General features: G+C 45.3%; 1 protein-coding gene across 1 annotated transcript in view; it reads left to right on the forward strand.

The window, feature by feature from the left end:
- LOC144146933 (uncharacterized) overlaps positions 1-9,337 on the forward strand; it is a 53,979-nt gene extending 44,642 nt beyond the window's left edge. Inside the window, exon 10 of the mRNA XM_077678896.1 lies at positions 5,373-9,337. Coding sequence (XP_077535022.1) covers positions 5,373-5,729 — 357 coding nt within the window. The 3' untranslated portion in view covers positions 5,730-9,337. The remainder of the gene's footprint in view (positions 1-5,372) is intronic.
- The last annotated feature ends 13,873 nt before the right edge of the window (positions 9,338-23,210 follow it).

Genomic DNA, 23,210 nt, shown 5'->3' on the forward strand with positions numbered 1-23,210 from the left:
CATGGTAGTTTGTAAAATAAATACCGCCTTATCAACCGGATAAACGATAAAAAGTGTGCTTATCCAGTCTACGCAGTGCAAGCAAAAACAGGAGCTTAACAAATTCACTTCAGTGTCCCATCAATGCCCGCTGTGTTATGCAGTTAGTTATTTATAAGGCACTACGACGCAATAAAGAGCTTAAATTTGCAGTGACAAGCTGTTGTTCCTGAGCGTTTGACCTAAGCAGTGGGACACATTGTGATGAATTGCTACAGATTCCTTTAACATGCATAGGAGTCTTGGACACACATTTGTAAATTTCACCTTTATAAAAAAAAAAAAATTACGCCAGCAAATTGGACCACTAATCGTGTGCTCAGCGACTCAGTCACAAGCCACCACTGTCGGTATAAGCCCATTCATTAGCACGACGGTGTTACTTCAGAAACAGGTGATAGTAATAAAAAGTATTAGCACTGCATTTGTCGTTTTTTAAGTGATCATTCCAAACACGCCTTCATTTAGGAGCTGCACCCGCTCCGTAAGTGGCTTAAAGGTGAGGTGCAACTGCAAAAAAAAAAATATTTTTTTTAAGCCTTTTAAAAAGGCCTTAGGTAGGAGCGGGCAGAACAAAGAAAAGAATGCCGAAAATACACATTGTACAGGCACAGATAGGATCAACATCCGGAAAGCAATCACAACAATGGGCGAAAAAATAAGGGATTGCGCCAACAACAAAGTGAAGAGCAGGTACTATCAGTGTCTGCAAAACAAAACAATCGGCAGTTCTAACAAAAAAACAAAACCAATCATGGTCCCAAGCCTGACCTATACTGATAGCATAATTAATAATACCAGTCATGAATGGAAAGAGCAGGAACAGGCTGACTTGTACAATGAGAGCATTATACTAAATAGTAACGAAACCGAGGTACACCGCAAAAACAAAGCAGAGCTAGAATGTAGGACATCAAAAAAAAAAAACCATAGCAGAGCTTATTATTGTTTTGCAATAATATCACAGTTGCTGCTGTCACTCTACAAGGACAGTGGATCAACAAAGAAGATACAAAAAGGCAGTACAGATAATCTGACAATGCTTTGACGAAAGAATCTAGTGTGCTGTAATCAATAACATTGGGTGGAAGTTGATTCCATTCGCGAATTGTTCTCGGGAAAAAGTTTTTAAACGTGTCCGTCTTACAGCTGAAACCCTTTATCTTTTTTGAGTGGTGTAATCGCGTCAAGCAGTTACTAACCAGGTCGATAAAATTACTCTTGTCTATTGCCAGTTTATCATGGTAAAGTGAGTAACTTGAGCCTTTTGCATTGACGTCTCTTCTGCGATGTATCCAGCGCTGATTTAGTCAAGAGCGAAGTTGCAAATACGCGCCAGCAATAGCAATTATGAACACTGATTGATTGTAGGGTTTAACGCGCCGACGCAACGCAGGCGATGAGGCGCGCCGTAGTGGAGGGCTCCGGATTAATTTTGACCACCTGGGGATCTTTAACGTGCGCCGAAATCTCGTACACACGGGCATTTTTGCTTTTCGCCCCCATCAAGCAATTATGAACAAATCTGTTGGCTTTCCTTTGAACAAGTTCTAGTTTATCAGTATTGGTTTTGTGTATGGATCCCAGATAACTGATGCATATTTGAGGGAGGGCCTAATGGAAGTTTTTGTAATCTATTAACTTTATTTCTGTGGTTGATTTGTGCGATGACCTTCGAAGGTACCCAAGTTTACGCATAGCATTATTTTTAATGTACGAAATGCAGTATTTGGTTGATTCTAATTTGCACCTTTTGTCTCGGTGAAGACATTCCAAATTTGCGTGCATGTTAATACCAAGTACAAACCGAAACAGTGCTTCTATCACTATGAACATAGCTGGGCAACCATAATCACTTGTTGGTGCGAGGAAAGTGTCAAAGATCGCACGGCTGGTGGCAGCAGCAGATAACAAAAACAAATCCAACTGAGGTTTATTTCTTCTCACAGAACAAAAGTACCTATTTTCTTCTATACTTACGAACATATACATGCAAAAAAAAGAAACAAAAAACAGGATGCTCGTGAGTGGTGGGTACAGGCGTGTTATCTGCAAGGCGCAGAGGTAGCACGCAGCTGGTATTAGGGGCTCCGAGGGGGGTTAAAAGCGCTTCTTGTGCTTAGAAATAAAAAAAAAATTATGCACAGGAGATTGTTGTGGCTGAAGTGCGACGTGAGCATGCTGGCCAGAAGTTGGTGTTGTGCACATGAGTAGGTAGGCCTGGGGAGTGCATGAGTCCAAGTAGCCAGCCAGCTACACTAGGTATGGTCGACAGCACAAGAATCTTTTAAAATAACTCGACATAGCCAAAGTTCAACATAAGTTGCGGCCGATATGCATCAATAAGCAAGGAGGTTCAGTGGGTAGGGAGCTAACGAGTGAACACACACATACTTTGAACACTTCAGCCGTTTATTGGGGTGAAAAAAATAATAAAATACTGCAGTATAGCTTAGTTCTTAAAAGAACTGCGCCTTATCGCGGATTGCTAAGCAGTATCAAAGGAGTAAACAAGAGCGAATCCACTGCCTTCGATCTTATTGAGATGGGGGTTGTCAGGGCAGCCACTGCTTTGCCAGAACTTTGCAGCACTTTCGGTGCCATAGTGCACCCAGGGGCTTAATTCGCTAAAGCGACAGGCATCGTTTTGAAGCAACGCTGTGTTGGTGTGCAAATGCATGTATTCTTGATGGGGCATCACTTGCAGGAGTGGAAAACTGTAGGAGATGCACAGGGAGCTCCCCTAGTGCATGCCATGCTCCTGGTCCAAAACAATGCATGCAGTTTTGGACCAGGAGCATGGCGTGTGCCAGGAGGGTTTCCCGGGACAACGTGAGAAAAACGCAAGAGGGTGTTTTTTCCATCCCACCTTCTGTTTGCGACGCCAAAAGCAATTGCTTATCAGCACAATGTGCAGGTAGTGGAAACCTCCAGCGTCGAGGCTCGCGATCTCCAAATGCTCGAAAAGAGGATGGGCGGTTGCTTCGGTGTGCAATGTTTTAATAGAAGCAACTTGGCTTACATTGTGTAATTTCTCAATGAATAAAACATCATTTGCTTCCGGACAAGCACAGGGGCCACTATAAAACACCTATTCTTTCGAATAAAACAAACTTGTATTTTGTCTTCATGGCCCCTTTAAGGATATGTTATTGCATACGCATTCTCACTGAGAATGCGTATGCGAAGGACACTCATAAATGTGTGAACAATACCCCTGACAACATTTCGGAAATGTTGTCAGGGGTATTGTTCACACATTCATGAGTGTCCGTATGTGTCAAGTTTCCTTGTAAGCGGACCCTTAACAAACTTCACGAGTTTGTTTTCACAATTTATGACATCAACAATTATAGTGGTCTGTGGAAGCAATGCTTGTAGGTGTTCAACACTGTATAGTTTATGAAACGGCTGTCACCACTGGGTGTTGTATGTTGTCTTGAATCGCTAATCTATGATTACAAGCAGGGGTGCCGGACACCACTGGGTGTTGTATGTTGTCTTGAATCGCTAATCTATGATTACAAGCAGGGGTGCCGGAACAGGGGGTGCAGGGGTAGTGATGGCTGTGCCCTTCGCGCCCATCCTCCCCACAAGATAACGCTGGTATGGGTCCCCGGCCACGCCAGCATGGACGGCAATGCTCGAGCACATGAGCTTACCCGAGTACTCTCCTCGGGTCCGCCCATGCTGTGGCCCCACGTGTACCACCCTGGCACTCAAAAGATTTCAGAGCATCAGGCACGCCGACAGCATCTCTGCGCGCTACGCGCAAGCAGGCAATGTTTCCCGGTCCCCCACCTCTCCCTCTCCCGTGAAGCCGCATCTGTGGTCCGGAAAGCACAGACCTCATCTCTTATCACTCCATCCCGTATCCACTACATGCATGGCATCCTCTCGCGTCCCACTTGCTCTACACCCAACTGCCCTTCCTACCCATCAGTACGACACCTTCACTGGGAGTGCCATCCGCCAGACCTACCACCACACCTGCGTTCCCGCATTGCTTCCTGGGAGGACTGGTTGAACCCGGGTCCTGGAGTAGATGTCAAATCGACGCAAGAACTTCTGGCGGCCCACTGCCTTCGTGTTAGTGCGAACCTCTGGGAGTTCTACGGGCCAGCCGTCTCCTAATGAAGAGACTGTGGCACGACGGCCCGGACTAGGGCTGTTTAAAGAATAAAGTTTTCTCTCTCTCTCTCCACCACATGAAACGCTCACAGGGCACCATGCACAACAAAAAAGGTTGGGTACCACAAAAGAGTGAAATGCGTACGTTGGCACGAGTCTCAATTGGCTTGCCGCTTTATCAACTGCACGATACTCAGTCGCGATGGCGCAGATATTAGTACAGGACATGGCACTCCTGCGCTTGAAAATTTCGAGTTTTATCGAGAAGTGACGATCACCTTGATGTTTTTTATTTGAAATAACTTCCAATGAACCGATAATCAGTTCTAGCTTTAAATTATCAAGCAATTTCTTCCATTGAATTTCATGTAAAATTGCCTTGACCAGCACGGCACTTCCAATTAACCATTAATTCCAGTTAAACAACTTCAAATTATAAAGAGTTGACTGTAGTAAGACTAGTCACGTTTGACAGTAGCAAAAGATATTGTGGTAAAGATTTGGTATTCCTTGACTAAAGAATAGTAATAGAATTATAAAGAGTTGACTGTAGTAAGACTAGTCACGTTTGACAGTAGCAAAAGATATTGCGGTAAAGATTTGGTATTCATTGACTAAAGAATAGTAAAACTTTAACATTGAAACATTGATAAATGGTTTGGTTACAGTATCAGTGGCAAAGTTTCTCTCAAATCTAATTTGTGTGTAGATGAAAAGGTACCCCATAGCAAAAACTGCCAATGCTTCTGTTGGGGTACAAGGTATTAAACAAGGGCGTCCTTGGGAAAAGCTGCCTATGGCAGTTTCATATAAAGTAGACACTCGTTGATATAACGTAATAAATGACCGTACCATTGTTCAAGGAAGAGACGTTATGATTTATCATGTCTCTAACGGGAATAAAATTCTAGTAATTTTTGAAGCACAAAGCAGATATGGCAGTCCAAGTTAAAGATGAACAGTGACCACCCAAGACGTTTTATCTATGCTGCTTGGTTGCTTGTACTGAACCCTGAGAAGGAAAGGCTGTTTTCTAGCAGTGCCTCTAAATTGTGCACTGCACAGGCCTGGGGCTGTTTTGGTGATGAGTAAAGCAGCCTGGAATATCTCGAGTACCTTTAGATAAGAACGCACAGCCGGGCTTCGTGTGCATGATTGGAACTGTAGTTTCTACAGGGTGTTTCTCGTGGTTTCATTTCCAGGAGGAGTTGCCACCTGCTGTTCAGCCATCGTCAGAAGATATGGTACAAGAAAATGTTGCAACTGCGTCCACTGTGCCCGCCACAAGCTCTAGTGCCTTTCCGGAGCTTACAGCATCTGAGCAAGCAGAGCTGCTATGTGAACTACCAGAGAATGCAGCCTGTGCAAGCCAAGTGCTTGAGTGCCTTATCCATGACACTGTGACAATGGAGTTCCTTCAAGAAAAGCAACTGCTGCTCTTGGCGCCGGGGCAGGACTCGTCCACAGCATCCACTGCCAACCTCTTCCTCCTGGAGTCGTCTTTGCAGCCAGCTTTCTGGACGTCCCCGTCAGTAGCCACCCTTGACAATTTGGCTTAGGGGAGTCCAAAGTCAAAGTGGAGTAGCAAGATGTGATACGACTGCATTCGCTTGGTGGTGTGTTTTATAATGGGGGATAGGTTTTTGGAAAAGGTAATCTCGCAAATGGTAAAACTGAAAGTGTGAGAGGGTAAGAATGCCCCTCAGATATTTAGTCTGGTCAACGCACTCTCAGAACCGCAATTTTTTCCAGACATGACCCAAGTAGTGAGTGTTTTCCAGTAGTATGTTTTCAGTGGGCTGAAAATGCCACATTGCCCATCTGCTGCTGCAAATTCAGCCGCACTGTAAAGCCCTGCATCAGACAAGGGAACAGAGACAGCCAGAAGGAGTGTAGGTGGGTTCAGTTGTTTTTGGTGCCAGTGTTAGCGTGACAGAAGGGGTGCTGCTTGCACTGTGTGGCCTTGTGAAAATGGCTCATTGCAAGGTATTTTTGTTCTGAATTCTGTACAAGTGTTAAATGTAAGCACAACCAGACTCTTTCCTTAGGGAATCACTCACTCAATTTCATTTTGTTTAAACAGAGAGATTTTTAGGGTGGAATATTAGACCCGATCATATCATTTTTTAAAACTAAATGTGTGTAGCCTATGTTCAGGCCTTTACTCAGAGCCATTGTTGTGTGGCAGGGTATTTCTCTTGTGAAACATTGAAGTACGGCTGATCATTGTGGAAACATATAACACGTAACTTGCGTTTTGCTCAGGAAGCACATTAGCACTAGCATTGTTCGAAGATGGGAAGTTCTTCCTAAAACGATGTTGTCTCACCATTTACTCCAGTGGCATTGTCAAAAGGCAGAGTGATTTTTATTTTATCAGATGTTTTATTGTATTCATGTAAGTGGAACGGTTGCACAACTGCTTGCATACTGTGAGAAATGAACAGAGTACAACGGGCCTATAAGTTATGCTTTAACCCCATGACATAACTCAAGTGCAGAGCTCTTATTCTTTACCACATGTCAATGTGTGTGCCTATGTCCAAACTTTACCACATTCCTTTACCTCATGTCAGTGTGTGTGCCTATGTCCAAACTGTGGATGTTTAAATGCACCTGTGCTCTGCCATTGGCAAGGGGAAAATGCAGCAGACATAATGTACCAAAGGTCGCGAAGTAGTCACCTGCTTAAAGTACAATTTTTATATCTTTATACTACATGAACAACAATCGAAAACATGGGTTGTATTGCATAGCCATCAAAATCAGCTTCTGTAACCTGAGAATAGACAACTACAGGAGTTTTCGTTAAACCCCCCAAAAAAAGATTAAATTTAATCAACAGCCAGTGTAGACAACTAAGCGTACTTTTCTTATTTTAAATGGGTTCTATTAAAATCAAGTCTGGAGAAGTGGGCTGACAGCAAGAAGGAAGAGCAGCATAGGTGCATTAGTGGGGCATTCTTGCTGATTTTACTTTCTGCTTGCTGTTTTCAAGCCTATTCCGAAAACCTTATTACCTGTCTTACCTTGTTGATCACAAGGTCAACCTGTAAAACAGAAAACAATAGCCATTTTACTTTACTTTGAGATTGTGCTCTCATGCGTACAAAGTGGTTTCTTTGTTTTTTCAATGCATATGGGTGTGTGGGCCCATGCTAATCATAAAATTTGTGCTACCAAGTTCACCTTATCCTGCTGACCTTTCTCATTATAACATTAAAACTTCCTTTTTTTTATTTATTGCCAGTACAGGAATGGCTGTATGATAAAAGGCTAAAAAAAGGTCACTTTCCAAAAGTGTAGTTGATGACAACTCTGTATTTTTTGTTGTTGTTGCTGTTCTAACTTAATCTTGGTGTTGTTAGGGGAGCAACTTGTTTTTATAAAATATATGTAGTTTTGTACCCATTTATATATGAAGAGCACACAGCTTATGACAGGAAGAAGACATTTTACAAGTGTTGAAGGGATCCGAATCCAGCACACTGGGTGTGCAGGGTTTTTATTATTATTATTATTATTTCACATTGAGAATATCTCCAGAACTCTTGGAATTGTTCAATGCTTCACGACGTTGGGGTGCTTCTCAGAACGTTAAAGGGCCCCAAATTTAGTGCATTGTATGTAAAGATTTTTTTTTTTTTTTTTTTTTTCAGTTTTGCACTGATATTATCTCCAGAACTGCTGGAATCATTTGATGCCCCATGACTGTTACAGTGTGACTTAGCTTTAATTTTAATCTGCCTTCTGTTGTCTGCCACCCTCTACCCTGCCCCCCACCCCACCCCACCCTTTACAGTAGTGAAAGCGTGTGCCAGGGACTCATCATTTTTTTATTGGCGTGTGCAGCTACCACCTGGTGGGGTGTGCTGGTGTGTGTGTGTGTGTGTGTGTTGTGTGTGTGTGCGTGTGCGTGTGTGTGTTTTTAACAGGGAAAAATGAAGTTTCGGGTGTTGTGTTAGGGTGTTCATTGCATTTCAGGTACTGGGAACATCATAATTTTTTGCACTAGCCAGGTAGCCAGTGCTGGCTAGCAGCCATTCCTTTATAAGCAGAGCCACTGCCAAGTTACTGTGCCCACTCACAGATGGGGACAGGAGGGAACGTGCAATGTGCATTGTGCAGGGTGCAGTGCAGTTATAGTTCATGAAAATCAGTGCCAAGAGAGTGTTCAGCCAAGTGGGCATTTATTGTCATTTTATCCTGTATTGTCTTCCATATGAGTGACAAGAAAAGCTTGCCGAGCCCACTTCAAATTACTGCAGCCATTATGCAATGCTTTGAAAAGCAACATTAATTTACTCTGACTGCCACAGTGTTCAACACCCTGCTTGGCATTGGTTTTTGCATTGTAGTTGTAGTAACGCATACAGTACTGATGCACTGTGCCAAAGGCGATGGCATATGTTTTGCAGCGAGAGTCTTATGTCAGCTGTATTTACGGAATGGCTACAGGTGCAGTAGCGAATAGTTCTCTGTTTTGAAACAGTATTTTAATGTGCTGTCTTCACTGAAAAGGCATTGCAGAGCCCTTATTTGAGCACTAGTAACTCAGCTGCGGCCCAACTTGAACAAGTAATTTTTGTGACCATGATTTTTCAAGCTTGTTACAGTTTTCTCGTCACAAAAAGAAAAACTGAATATTTAGACATTTTTGTGGCAGTTTGAGAGCAGGGGTATGTATTGTTCCACTTGACATTTGCAAGCTGTACTGGGTCTGTGCATCCTGCTTTTAAATGGGCACCAGCCCCCTGTCAAAATATTTTTCTCATCAGTGCTGAATGCCACAGATGCTGATGTCTTGATAAATGCGCCGCTAACAGCTTTTCATTGCTATGTGCGGGCGTCAGTGTCGGGCCGCATGTCTTCATTTATGACATCTCTGCACTGGCCTGTGAGATTGTTGCTCTGCAAAGCAATAAGGTGAAGCACCTCAGTTTTTAATCGTTATATGAGTGTGTCAAACCTACAGTACACACACAGTGCTTTTGCTGGTCAAGCTCTAACAGCTCAGTAGCCCAAGGCATAGTGATATTATATCTATTTTTCTAAAGCCTCGGTGTTCACTAGTTTTTGTTCACACATAATGAGTGATGTAAAAAATTAGAGACAGTGTAAGGAGTCAATAAATGCTATCACAGCGTTGTGTTGCTATTTTGTCAACGAGCTTTGGTTTTAGTACTCTTCCATCACATTGCCAGGTTTGTGTGGCCTGGCTTTCCATGCCTGGCAGTGGCCGGGGCATTTTTCTCTCCTGTTGGTGTTGATGCTGAAATCTTGATATGTGATATAGGCGCCTTTGTAGAGGCAGAATTCCCAAGTTTTCCTTGGTCAAGCAGTGCAACAGCAGGCATTTTAGCAGCTCGCATGTGTTCTGTGTGCAAGAGGTGCACTGCAAGTACCAGCCAGAACACTTGAAAAGAGGCAAACAAAAAACTTGGTTTTGTTGTTGCTGTGAACATGTTCCAAAAGCCCTGCGCATTATAATTGCAATTTTTTTCCATAAACAACAATCTTTATTTAAGCCTGCAATGTGTACAAGGTGTATAAAAGTCAAGGCCTGGTAGTTATGACTAGCAGTGGATAATCAACTTGTAAATAGGTAAGGTTTGCCCAAATCATGAGAACAGCTTGGCATTGAGTCACCCCACAGATGCAGTCTTCAGCCTAATATTGAGGATGCAGAAGTTCCAAGGATATACATGTAGTAATAAAAAAGTCTGCTTAGTTTTTATTGATCTAGAGGAGGTTTCCAGAAGAAAAAAAAAAGAACAGAAACATGAAAGGAGTTATTCACAGTTCCTTTGTGTAAACTTGAAGCTTTGGCGAGTCCATTGCCTGGCCCTGAATTCAGTTCTTGTGGATGTTATCACAGAGTAAGTAAAACAAGTCCTTTGTTGTGTATGGGCAGTGTCGAAAGTGAAAGCGAATGGTTGGAGGACAGCTTTGCAAAAGAGCGCTGGCAATCTGAAGGAGTAGTCAAAATTCACTGCTCGCAGTACAGTAGACCATAAATGCAAGAACATAAAGCTAGGTGGTTCGACGATGGCAACGTGTTTCAAATATGCATGCTCGCTGGTCACCAAAACATGTAGTCATTGCCCTTGACACCAACATGGAACAAAATCTACTGAACTCGCACATTGACACCGTTGCGGTTGAGGTCTTGCACAAGCTGTAATGAGCGCTGGCAAATCCTTCCTGTAGGGTTCGCCCGCTGTAGAAGCTGTAATGCTGCTTTCAGATCTGAACTGCTGGTTGCAGCCTGTAACACTTTACCTTTCACAGAGCAGCTGTAAGGGCAATACACTCGCTTTATACTGAGGAAATCATGTGGTCTAGTTCAGCAGCCCAGGAAATCTGTGCAGCCAGAATTATGTACACAGCTGTGCTAGCCCCTTGTTGCTATCCGTGAAAATTTGCTGATGGTTCAGGTGTGTATTCTCCAAGTGTTCAAGGATCAAGGATCTGGCTGTTTCAAAAAGGGGTATTGCGCTTGAATTTTGTATGAGAAACAAGAGCAGATACAACTTTTCTCTACTTCATCAGAGCACGCTCGCCAAAAACTACAGCTTATCCGCCGCGGTGGCTCAGTGGCTAAGGCGTTGTGCTGCTGAGCCCAAGGACGCGGGTTTGATTCCCAGCCGCCGCGCCTGCTTTTCTGGTGGAGGCGGAAAGCCAAAACGGCCGTGCGTTCGAGATTTCGGCGCATGTTAAAGATCCCCAGGTGGTCAAAATCAATCCGGAGATCTCCACTACTGCTCGCCTCATAACCTGTGTAGTTTCGGCGCGTTAATTAAACCTCATAATCAATCAATCTAAAACTACAGCTTGACGATTCAAGATTGGCCTCGTACAATCAATCGCTCCTGTGCTTGTCATGTGCAGTGGCATGGGATGTGCAACACTACGTACTGTGTTGCCCAGAGTACGCTGCAGAGCAGATGGCCCTGTTCTCGACGATGCGAAGGTTTGCAGCCCCACACACCGTGCTGGACCACATTGTTAACCCAAAGGGCATTGGATACTGCGGAGGAAGGTGTTGCACGTCTTTATTAATTTCCTTCAGGACACTGAACTCGCAGATTCATGGGGAGGGAGCCATATCTTTCTAAAGCAACAGGGACTATCGGGCGGAAATGTTGCCAGCACATCTTACAAGGATAGCACCACCCGATCCAACACCACCACCAACCAATCACTGAAGCATAAGACGGGAAAGAAGACACCAGCAGGAACTAGGCAGGATGGATAAGAGGAAAGGGATTTAAGGTGCACTCTGTGACAAGATTTTTATAAACTGTAAAGCTACTGGTACTGCAAAGCTGCGGCACAGCAGGACTGGTAAGGCCTGCGATACTGAATGCAGCTGGCATACATCCGCCTAAGTAGTTAGATGATCAAAAAATAAAATGAGAACGCTGCATTCAAAGGATTGTGGAGGTTTCAGGAATGAAGGTGTAAAGTTTAATTAGCTACTAGCTTGCGTTGGTTCGGCCACGTATCGAAGAGGGCATCTCTGTCACGAAAGTATTGACCTTAGAGCAGTGGGTCGCAGCTGTAAGCCAGTGCATTATTTATGAAGGGAAATATATGAGTACATAGCAATCGGGCATACTCATGGCAGCAGTACATCGAAAAAATCAAAGCCCCGTTCTTAAAAGAAAGATGGTTTTCGCGAAGATTTCTCCCATGCAACCCGAATCAAAGTTAGGCCTAAACCCAAACTGCTTCGACCGTGTCATAATGGCGCAATCGGATAGATGTTGGCTTCGTAAAGTGAGGAACCCAGGTACGATTCCGACCCTGGGAACCGTTTTTTGGCGCTTGATGTGCCTTCGCTTATCATCGTCATCGTTTTGTGTAAACTCGTGTAAAGTTGGCTTTCCATAAGCGCATTTTAATCGGACACGAACGACGCCGCCAGTGAAGCATGGAAAGCTTCGCTTTAAAAATACTGGCAAAGTTGGCTAGGTGCACGAGAACATGCGTTCCACAAATCTAGGTTGTAAAAACACGAGTGCACAGTTTTTGTTTGTTTTGCTGGGGCTGGCCGACAGCCCTGCCTGCCGGCACTGCCGCGCACCTGTCCAGTCCCTGCCGCACCTGCTCTTCGAGTGCCCCGAGTATGCGGCAGGGAGGCCGGAACTGCTGGCCGCCCTGGGGGGAAGGGCTCGGCCGCTAGACGAGCTACTATGGCCGCCGGGCAACACCAGGGAGAGGGACAGCGTCCACGAGGCACTGGGCGGCTACCTGGATGCCTCAGGGCTCCGCCTGGCACTTGACTCTCTGGCACAGTGACTGTGTGAACTTTTCCATCTTTTTTTTTTTCTGCTCCAGACTTAGTGTGGGTGTGTGAGTGTGTGTTAATTTGTAAATATGCCCCTCCCCTGTGTTCTGTAAATATGTCACCTCTATCATCTGTCTCTCCTCTCTATGAATCTGTCATCCTCTGCCCCAACCCCCACACCAGCAGGCGTTCCGGTGTCCACCCCTAGGTGTGACAATTTACATCTGCTGGTGGCTTTTCCTTTCCTTTTTCTTGACAATAAATTCATTCATTCATTCGTTTAACGCAGTGTCTAGAGTTACGTCCGACGGAACTTTACGTCCGACGGAACCCAGACTTGAAAACTAGGGTTACGTCCGACGTAACTTTAAGCCAGTTTCTATAGTTACGTCCGACGTAACCCAAAACTGAAAACTAAAGTTACGTCCGACGGAACTATAAGCCAGTTTCTAGAGTTACGTCCGACGGAACCCAAAATTGAAAACTAGAGCTACGTCCGACGTAACTTTAAGCCAGTTTCTAGAGTTACGTCCGACAGAACTTTAGGCCAATGTTTTGAGTTACGTCCGGCGAACGTAAAGCATTAAAAAAAATTACAGCTAACGGCACCAAATACCATGACGCTCCATAGGTGTAATCTGTCACTTGTACACTGTAATCTGTCACTTGTAGAGTATAAAGGAGGCCATGCTTGTACGATACACGACGTACGATGTACGATGCAGCGCATCGTTCATCGTACGATGCGCTGCATCGTTCGAATCGCTCGCTCGCTGGACTGCATCGCATGTGACTGCATCGTTCGCTGCTGGGTTCGAATCCCAGCTGGGTTGATGGATTTTTCAATTAAATATTTCAAAAATTTTCTGTACTAGTCCTTGTAGACTTCTTTCCATATCCAACACATGCAAGGAAAGGAGAAGGCAGGAATTAACAAAAATAGAATGTCCTGCCCTGGGCGCAGTGCCAGTTTGTAGGGTCTGCAGTTTGTGCCGAGAACGAATTTGCAAGAGTCTTTTAACACATCTAATTAATTAGGCTGGGCGTCGGTTAATATTTTACCCCGATTAATCGGCATCGATTAATGCGATTATGTATAGATGTTGTGTTGGTTTGGCAGAAAAAAGACCAAAAATAATTATTGATCAATATGCTCACATGCTTGTTCAGACACATTCCAGATGAGGTAAGTACGTCATCATCACGACTCATGATGCGGGCGACACGCTTGTCAGCTCGTTCGTCACTCACACTTTTCTAGAATCAGGAACATCAGCACCCGCCGTGAGTGCCGATGGCGCCGATTAATCGTGCTTTTCTTACAGTCGGCGCCCGCTAATCAGAGAAGGGAGTCTGAGGCGCTTCAGACTTCTTCAGCCCCCCGCGTGCTAGTACCAGCCGCGGCAGACGGCCTTGTAGCAGCTTCCTTGAAAAATGTGCTTCAGGTTCGCCGACAAGTAAATAACAAACCGAAAGATCAGAACAATTATCTCCGCACATTTATAAAGTTTACTGCGTGGTTTCCCATCTACTGCATGCTCACCTATGTAACCTCCGTAAAATGTACATGCAAAAATTAAGCTTGAGTGTTTTTAATGCCTGGACGAATATGTGCGAACCATTTCCTTCAAGAGAAAATTTCAGCTTTTCACTTCAATATCATTTTGCTGGCATCTGAATATAAAGTGACTGTTTGCTCCATATCACAAATGGGCGTAAAAACCACCCACTCTGCCCATAATAGTAGCGACTTTGATAAAATACGTTTTTCATTAATCAGCCAGATCAGGTAACTAAAATGTAGCGACATTTTTTATTCTGTGAAGAAATAAAGGAGTACCAGGGCATTCGCTTTATTATCACAAATTAATTATTATTATTAGTGGTACGTAATTGATCGATTAACCTTCCGATTAATCGATTAATGCTTTAGTCACAATTAATTGTTTTAACCAGTTCAAGCTTCTGAGCAACAGAAAGAAAAATGTCATGTTGAAATTATACGCAAGCATGTCGAGTATCATATTCGTGTTCAAATAACCCGCCTTACGTAAAGACAGAAAACGATGCCAGTATGCGAAAAGATTGCAGTGATTAAAACCGAAAACAGACGGGAAAATAGCTACTCAATAATATTTCATCGACAACTCTTATCTCAACTCGTGTATCTTCATGCCACAGGGCAAAATTTCAAATAAAAACTACAAATATACATGGTACAAAAAACGACCAGTGGGCATTTATACATACCGTTTTGCCGTTGTATAAACTATTTCTGTAGTGAGAAAAGCGCGATTAATTGGCGCCATCGGCACTCATGGCAGGTGCTGATGTTCCTGTATCTAGAAAAATTGTGAGCGAGGAACGAGCTGATAAGCGTCGCGTCCGCATCATGCGTCGTGATGATGACGTACTTACCTCATCCGGAATGTGTCTGAACAAGTGTATGAGCATATTGATCTGATATGTACTACTACATAATTATTTTTGGTCGTTTTTTCTAAAAAAAACCACACAACCGAATAATCCATGCATAATCGAATTAATCGATGCCAATTAATCGGGTTGAAATATTAACTGACACCCAACCCTATTAATTACTCTTGAACCATGTAAATTGGTTCAAGAGTCTTCAAGAGCTGTAAATTTTTTGTGCTTTACGTTATGCCGGACGTAACTCAAAACATTGGCCTAAAGTTCCGTCGGACGTAACTTTAGTTTTCAATTTGGGGTTCCGTCAGACGTAACTCTAGAAACCAGCTTAAAGTTCCGTCTGACGTAACTCTAGTATCCAATTTTGGGTTCCGTCGGACGTAACTCTAGAAACGGGCCTAAAGTTCCGTCGGACGTAACCCTAGTTTTCAATTTTGGGTTACGTCGGACGTAACTCTAGAAACTGGCTTAAAGTTACGTCGGACGTAACCCTAGTTTTCAATTCTGAGTTCCGTCGGACGTAACTTTAGCAACTGGCTTAAAGTTCCGTCGGACGTAACTCTAGTTTTCGATTTTGGGTTCCGTCGGACGTAACTCTAGACACTGCGTTCATTTAATGTGAGTGAGGCACCAAGAAAAAATGGCAAATACCAGCTGGTTTCAAAGCTGATTCCGGCAGCATATGCGTGCGAATATGCGGCCTTGCCGGTCGGCAACCGGTCGAATTGCTGCCTACGAATCAGACATGCAATAAATGGACGTGGCCACTGAATTCAATTGCCTATCAAGTAATGGCGACCGATAATTGTTTTACTGTCGCAAGCGATTACGCTTACGGCTTTGCCATCTGAACTATCACAGTGACGAGCCATTTTGCAATGTTCCTGAAGAAAATGTAAAAATTGTCTACTGAGGTAGTATTCTGATTACGAGCCCGCGCGGGGTGCTTCAGCGTTGCTCTGTGCGCGCGAGATAAGCCGGCTAGCTTTGGTGCATTGCGGGGAAGTTCCGCATGTGGCTGTGAAGCCAGCTCATCAGGAGCACCATGTAACAAGCCGGAGCCTGGCTGCCGCGCGCCACTCGTGGCAGATAAGTCACGGTAGCAGCAGTCGTTGCGTGAACCGGTGCGATCTGGCTCCAGCAGAGGCCTGTTTGAACAAGCCTTCTGCAAACGGCGGCCGTGCGTTGGATCTCCCATTCCCCCTCCCTCTCTCCGGCACAGTGTGGCGCGCGCGCGGCCGCGGCTTCTGGTGAACACATCACAGAATCTGGTGAGAGTTTTTTGTGTATTTGCACCTCTTGGTGCCGTGCGCAACACACTGAGCACCTGCTTTGGGAATTCTGGGTACATATGCTCGCCTTTCTGCAAGCCGATACCAGTGCAAACTCGGGCCCTGCTGAGAACGTTTCTCTGCCCGTTGGAGTTGTCATGTTCCGACCACGTCCTGTATCATCGCTTTTCTGCACTCTCCATGTATTAAACAAGGTAAGTTTGGCTTTTCGCTCTTCATCGTCGAAACGAAGGCAATTCCCCTGCAAGCCGCAAGCCTGCGCTACCTCGACATGACGGAGTGCCGTACTCGTACGCCTTCGCTCATGTAACAGTAGTCATGAACGTTAGCTATTCCAGGTTGTTCTGAAGTAGTGTTTTTTTCTCAATTGATACTTAGTTCTTGTTTTTTTTTACTCTTTTTGTCTCATGGTCTTTTCCCTATTTTTTATTTTCCTATTTTTCATTTCTCCTTCCCTACTGGTGAGGGAGGGGGGCACCCCTCGCCCAGCGCTAAATTAGATCTTGCGTGTGCTAGCTGCGAAAGCCACACAATCACCCCGATCTCCCTGTCAATCATTAAGTGTGTACAGAATTCTCGCAGTAAGCTGTTTCTGGCCATCCGTCAAAAAAATAAAGTAAAAAATGTAATCTTAGTTAAATAACGTGGAAATGCAGTAGTTCTATAGCTTCTAGGTGACGTCCCTATTCCTTAATTCGGTTAACGATTTTGTGTTTCACCGTCTATCCACAAATTCCGATTTAGTTTCAACTTGTATGCAACTGTATATATACTGCTGCACTGCCACGCCCGCCTCGCTGTGTGTCCTCAATAGCATTATACGAGGCTTTTTTTAGAGCAACTGGTAACGCAACGATACAGCAAGTAGACGGGTGTAGCGTATGGACAGGTTGTCAGTGCCGATAAAAACCATGAGAAAGAAATCCTGCGCAGAGTAGGTTAGGGCTGGGTTGCACTCGGCAAGCACTCCCAAATCATGAAAAGTAATAGTACACAACTAATGTGTACTGCATGGGGATGACGGAGCGAACACTTGGCGCCTTACTAATAGGGTTTCCACCTAACCGGTTTTGGACCGGCCCGAACAGTTTTTTAGACAGCGGGCCGGTTGCCGGTCTGTAGCTAAAACCAGCTGATATTGGCCGGTTTTGTGAGCGTCAATACAGCAACGACGACGATAAGTATGTGTCGACAAGCTGTGCAGACACGCGAGCCGAAGGTGGAAGGGGACGAAAGGGAGGAGCAACGCAACGAAATGCCGCCGGCGCGGTCAGCAAGTGCGGTAGTATTTCAGTACAGCACATTCAGAGCAACAACCAAAATCTCAATCACTTTCAGTACAAACGTTATGTGGATTTCTCTGTAGGAAAACGCTACAATATATGGCGCTGCATGAAAAAAAAATGTGGCGTCTCTTTTTTAACACAAATTCAACCTTCCATGGAGGTTGGAAGTCAATGAGGGAGGCCTTCGTCCTGCGCAGTGTTGTTGTTGATGATGATGATGTATTTGATACGCATTCTCTGTATACATATCGCGCTACCTGTCTCTTAAGACCCTCTCGAACGAGTCTCCCACTCACCTAGTCATTTTTAGCATTTTTAACACTTTATATATATATAAAGTGTTTGTTATGGATGCGGAGCTTTTAGGGCGCAGCCCTTTGGCGCCCGTCCCGGGGCTGAGCCGCGTAGCCGTCGCCGTTACCGAGAGAACGATGGCAAGTCCGAAGAGTGAAAGAAAGCAAAGGAGAGGGTGTCGCGCAATTGGGAGGGGAGGGCGGTTAGCCGTGGCGGCGCGAGGCGCGTTTCGGAAGCGTGCGGGGGGGGGGCATATGCTGTGTCCGCATGAGACGCTCGACTGCGCGACGCTTGGGGAAAACGTGAGGGGGGCGTGCGCGTGACGGTGATGTGCGTTCGCTTAAGACGTAGTTCGCGGTCCCTTCCTGAGACGCCCTTCGCGCCGCCGACGCAGAGCCTCACCATAGCTGCCGTTGAGAGAACCCACGAGTGAGTGCTGAACAATAAGCGAGGCAACCGGTGCATGTGCTTCATCAGCCACTGCAAATGCAAGTTTTCTGTAACCATACAAATATATCCGTCTGAAATTCTTTGCCTCAACATATTTTGCAGAGTCAAAACAGCTAAACAGATTGATTGATTGTAGGGTTTAACGCGCCGACGCAACGCAGGCGATGAGGCGCGCCGTAGTGGAGGGCTCCGGATACATTTTGACCACCTGGGGATCTTTAACGTGCGCCCAAATCTCGTACACACGGACGTTTTTGCTTTTCGCCTCCATCAGAAAAGCGGCCGCCGCGGCCGGGATAAAACAGCTAAACAGCTGCGCCCAAATAGGGAGTATCGTAATCGCGGCCAATTTTTTAGAGGGGCCATGAAGATAAAGTGCAACCTTGTTCAATTTGAAAGAAGTAGCCTTTGGTAACTCACGGCCAGAAAGAGGCTGGTGAGTCGCTACTGCTTCGTCTGTTCGCATTAATATCTAGCTGTTATTTGTTTAAATGTTGTAGTAAATTTACTGCCATTGTTATCCGGGACAAAGACGTTTATATTGAGCCAAACTTGTACTTTGTCGTCATGGCGTCTTCAACGCATGCAGGCCATATATAGCCTGCATGCATCTTCCGGTTATAACCGGAAGATGCACATTATTAGTGACGGGACCAGGGATATCGGTACACTTCCTGCCGCCATAAGCTGCTGTAATACCGTAGGTTTACATGGTGACAACCTTTCTCGGATAGTTACAACGACACATCCTCTTCGGGTGACGCATCTCAATCAAGCGCGGTGCCTGTGGAACTCCTGCAACTCAAGAGCAACTGGAGCGGGCAGAGAATTTCTCAGTAAAGTCCTTCTCACTGCCTGGTCAACAAATTAATAAAAAGGCTCACAGCGTCACTGCCCATTTGTGTCTTGGTCCCAACAGTGTCTACAATTTTCTTTTTTCTGATTCGGAGTGATCACTGATCTGTTTTTTCGCTTCGGCACACAGTGCAAGAGATAACCTTATTTCAACACTTAGTACTAATTTAAAGGGACAACAAATGCTGATTTTTATAATTTAACGAGAGATCACACTTTTGTGATCTCTCTCGGCTTTTGTTTTTCAGATGACAAACGATGCGTTGCTTGTTTAGAGATAAATGAATAAAGCTGAGTTTCTTTTTTTCCTGTTTATTTTTCTTTTTTGTGCGTCTTTCAAGTAAAAGAGCCCGCCACAAAGCTACTCGAGAGACCACCTTGGCTGTCAATACAATATTCCGTTTCCAGATATAGGTACAAGCCCCGCGCTTCCAGTGTGATGCAGAATGTTAATCAAACCTGTAAATACGCCGCGCAACAGCCCTAAACCGTCATAAAGGATACCGTTATTTGCAAAAAAAAAAAAAAAGAATGCGCAGAGGTGAGTTAAGAGAACATTAATTGTACAATACAAAAAAAAAAAAGTCACGGGTCTGGCAAAAAAATTGAGCAATGCTGGGGCTTGAACCTAAGAGGTTCGAACCGACACCCGACATTCTACCCCTACTGAGACTATTGAGACCGATTTTTTTTTTGTAACGATAACTTAATCTACACATAAATATATACACGTTATGCAGAAGGTTACACATGATTCAGCAGTGTCAGCGGTGTCAGCAGTGTCAGCGGATGTGTCAGTTACATTTTTGGGGAGTATAGTGAGATGACAGTCAACATAAATCCAGGAAAAAAAGAAAAAAAAAACACGAAACAAAGAAGGAAGAACAATGGCAACAGTAACAATGGCTATACAGTAACAAAGCCTAAAGGAATTCTGTGGGACTCATAAGCCGGCGCTGACATCTCTTGTATATACAACGGAAACGAGGGATTGATCAAATGAGGCATAGATGCATGCGCTGGCCCGTTGAGTGCTCGAGTGTTTGCATGGTCTTAGCAGTTTCCCTGCCTGCGCCTCTCCTCGTTTGTCTTATAGCGCTTCAGTGCATGACTGCCTCGGGCGAGCGTTCTTTGCAGTTCCAGGTCAGAGCCTGGTGTTCCGAGTGCGCTTACCGTCCATTCCACTTTACGCAGAAAATGTCGTCGTGCCGACTGTGGGTGCTGGGCGCACTCCACTGGGTCTACCCTAGCTTTTCAGAGGGAGTGCAGGCCTATCGCGAGGACACAGTCGCAGGCAATGTGGTGGTCCGCTTCCACGCCTAGAAACTTGAGGCCTGCCTGGTCAGGGGACGGGCCACGAGGTTCAGAAGCACGATTGGATTTTGTCCCAGAAATACATTGCTGTGCTGCAGTCGAGGAAGATGTGTTCTGCAGTCTCCTGCTTTCCACACAGGAGGCATCCTATCGCCCAAGAAACAGAAACGCTATTTTACCAGTTGCCCAAAATAACAGAAGGAGTGTTCCAATCGAATAGGTGCATACAGGATGTGCCGGGCTTGTACCTGTGTGGTTACGGAATGTCACCCTGGCCAAAAGGCCAAACCAGGGCGGGGCTACCGCCTAGAGAGCGCGTAGAAAATATCCACGCATTTGACAAGTAAGGCTCATGGCCGGACCGTTCGCGCATGCGATCGCGCTGTGACGTTTCACTTTTGCCGCTATTGGCGGTGAGATGTTTGGATGGCGCCCCCTGGACCCTGACGTCAGCTTTAGGATTCGCGCCGCTGTCGTCCGCTACACTCCACTCATGAGGGGCAGCAGTACCTGTGCTAGAAATCGCCAGTTTTGATGCTTTAGTGCATTAAAAAGCGTCTTTCCGGTAATTTAGTTATTTTGCCACCTCTTAATAATTTCAAGCTGCATACCGCACAAGTTTGCAGGACATGAGGAGAGAGAGAGCAACTTTCTTCAGAGCATCGGTCAGAAGATCGTGTGTAACTCGTCCTCTTTAGTCTATTTGCGAGGTTCAGTGCTCAAGCTCCTCGATAAGTATTCAAAATGTGCAGGCTTCCCTGAAGTATTTTAGAGATGCTCTTATGAAGACTCAACAGTCTGTAATGCTACGCGCCAAGCAGCGGGCCCCTACACGCGCATCGCACAGTAGGAAATAAAACGGCCGTCTTTTATTTCTGTCGTTGTTGTTGAATTGTATCGGATTAAGGTTTTTTTGGTCCCAACGCCTTAATTTTTCTGCCAGGCCATGAACGTCTTATAGGAGGTTTGGGGATGTTTGGGAGGCTCACAAAGCTCGTGCGAATATTTTCCTCAGGCTGTATGGCATGCATTCCCTTCACAAATTGGCTTTCGTTACATTCTTAGGCAAAAAGGACTAAAAGTTTGTCCTCTGGGGGACTAACGGCCTTTGCCACAATCATTACTCCCTTTGGGGGCTAAATATGAGGGGACGAACGGTTAGTCCGCCACCCGGTTGGTCCGTGCCGATACTCTCCAATGACGAACTGCTGAAAGGGGAAAAAAAAATTCAGGCCAATCCACCATGTGAATGAGGTTGAAAAGCAAAGCTGTAAACGGCACTCACAAGGATGACCTATGAGGCGTCACTTAAATTCCCTCACGTCGCTCTACAAATAGCCAGAGAAAAGTGAAATGCATTTAACCACACCCGTTGTTACTTTAAAGAGATATTCTTGGTAAGTAATAAATCAATGCATGATGCATTCACGGTGGTTCGTTTGAGTTGTATTGGTGTAGCACATGAGTGGAAACTTTTTTTACAAAATTAAAGGAAGCTCAAACCCTGCGTTAGACGTTTTGAGTTCTCCTTTTCTGCCGCCGCGGACGGAGGCGACGAGATTGGCGGCATAGATGGAAGGAGGAGCAGGATGAGGAGGAAGAAATACTTTTCAGATTTCTGAACGGCCCAGAGTGCGGCCCAAGGGAGTGGTTCCTTCTCTACTGGAGCCCATAGGCAGTGCTCGCCGCCTGTCCACCAGCTGAAGCTGGGTAGGCGGAGAGGGGCTGGAGAGCATCATCTCCCATTGCTTTTATTGGGTAGTTGACAGAAAGAGAGGTGGGTGCTCAGGGCTAAAGTCGCCCACCCCGCTTATGTGGCGGAGTGTTCCTACTTCTGAGCAAAATTTACATTAAGCGTCGTAGCGATTCGGGTGCACTAAGGAAAGACACGTCGGGTGTGGAAGGACCTGGATTGTATGAGCCGTGGGGTAGTTTGTTGACGTATTGACGTTTGTTGACGTATTGACGTTTGTTGACGGGTTGACGTAAGTAACTCTCGAGAGGACAAAAGCTTCAATTAATCGAAAGGTACCGGATTCTTTTAGGCCTCACTTCTTGGTGGCAACTCGCCTGATCATGTGTATGATGTGATTAATGCTGTTTTTGAGTCGCTGCAAGGATACGTCACTCTTGGTGTTAGCTTCGAGATGTAGGCCCAGGACCTTGATGCTGGGGCTTGGAGTTATGGCCTGGCCATCAAGGAGTATTTGAATGTATTCCTTGGTTTGGCGTGAGTGCGGACGACAAGGAGCTGTGATTGTTTACATGAACACTGGAGGCCACAGGCTTTAGCACAATGGCGTACTAGAAGTGAGATGTCATGCATTGGTGTGAGCTTCCTTTAATTTTTGTAACTCTTCGCACATGATCAAGGTGCGCACAGGGCCGCTAGACGGGCGTGAGTGGCCGCGTGACACTTTCACGTGGCATTCAGCGAGAACGCAGGGGGTAAACCCGTAGATGTGCTTGGTGAGTACACCACCTGTCTTCGCGGTCTTCGCGTGGGCTCGTAGCTAAATCGGTAAGACAATGGGCTTTCGCTTTGTTAGTCTATTAGTTCCGGGTTCGATTCCCGGTGGTGCCAGTAAATTCTTTTATTGTTCACTGGAGTTTTCTGGTGACACCAACGGTAGCGAAAGAACCCTTGGGGGTAGAGGTAAAAAGCTTTGCTTTAGAAAGGAAACACCGGCACCAGCAGGGATCGAACCACCAACATCTGTAACTATACACAAGGAACCTAACGCGTGTGCGCGCGTGTGTGTCGGCATTTTATAATCGATATATGAGCGAAAAGAAGTCACTTGCAGTAATTTATCTCGTTCA

This window comes from Haemaphysalis longicornis, unplaced genomic scaffold, assembly GCF_048455015.1.
Source record: "Haemaphysalis longicornis isolate Haplotype H1 unplaced genomic scaffold, Haemaphysalis longicornis Haplotype H1 scaffold_1, whole genome shotgun sequence".
Lineage (NCBI taxonomy): Eukaryota > Metazoa > Arthropoda > Arachnida > Ixodida > Ixodidae > Haemaphysalis > Haemaphysalis longicornis.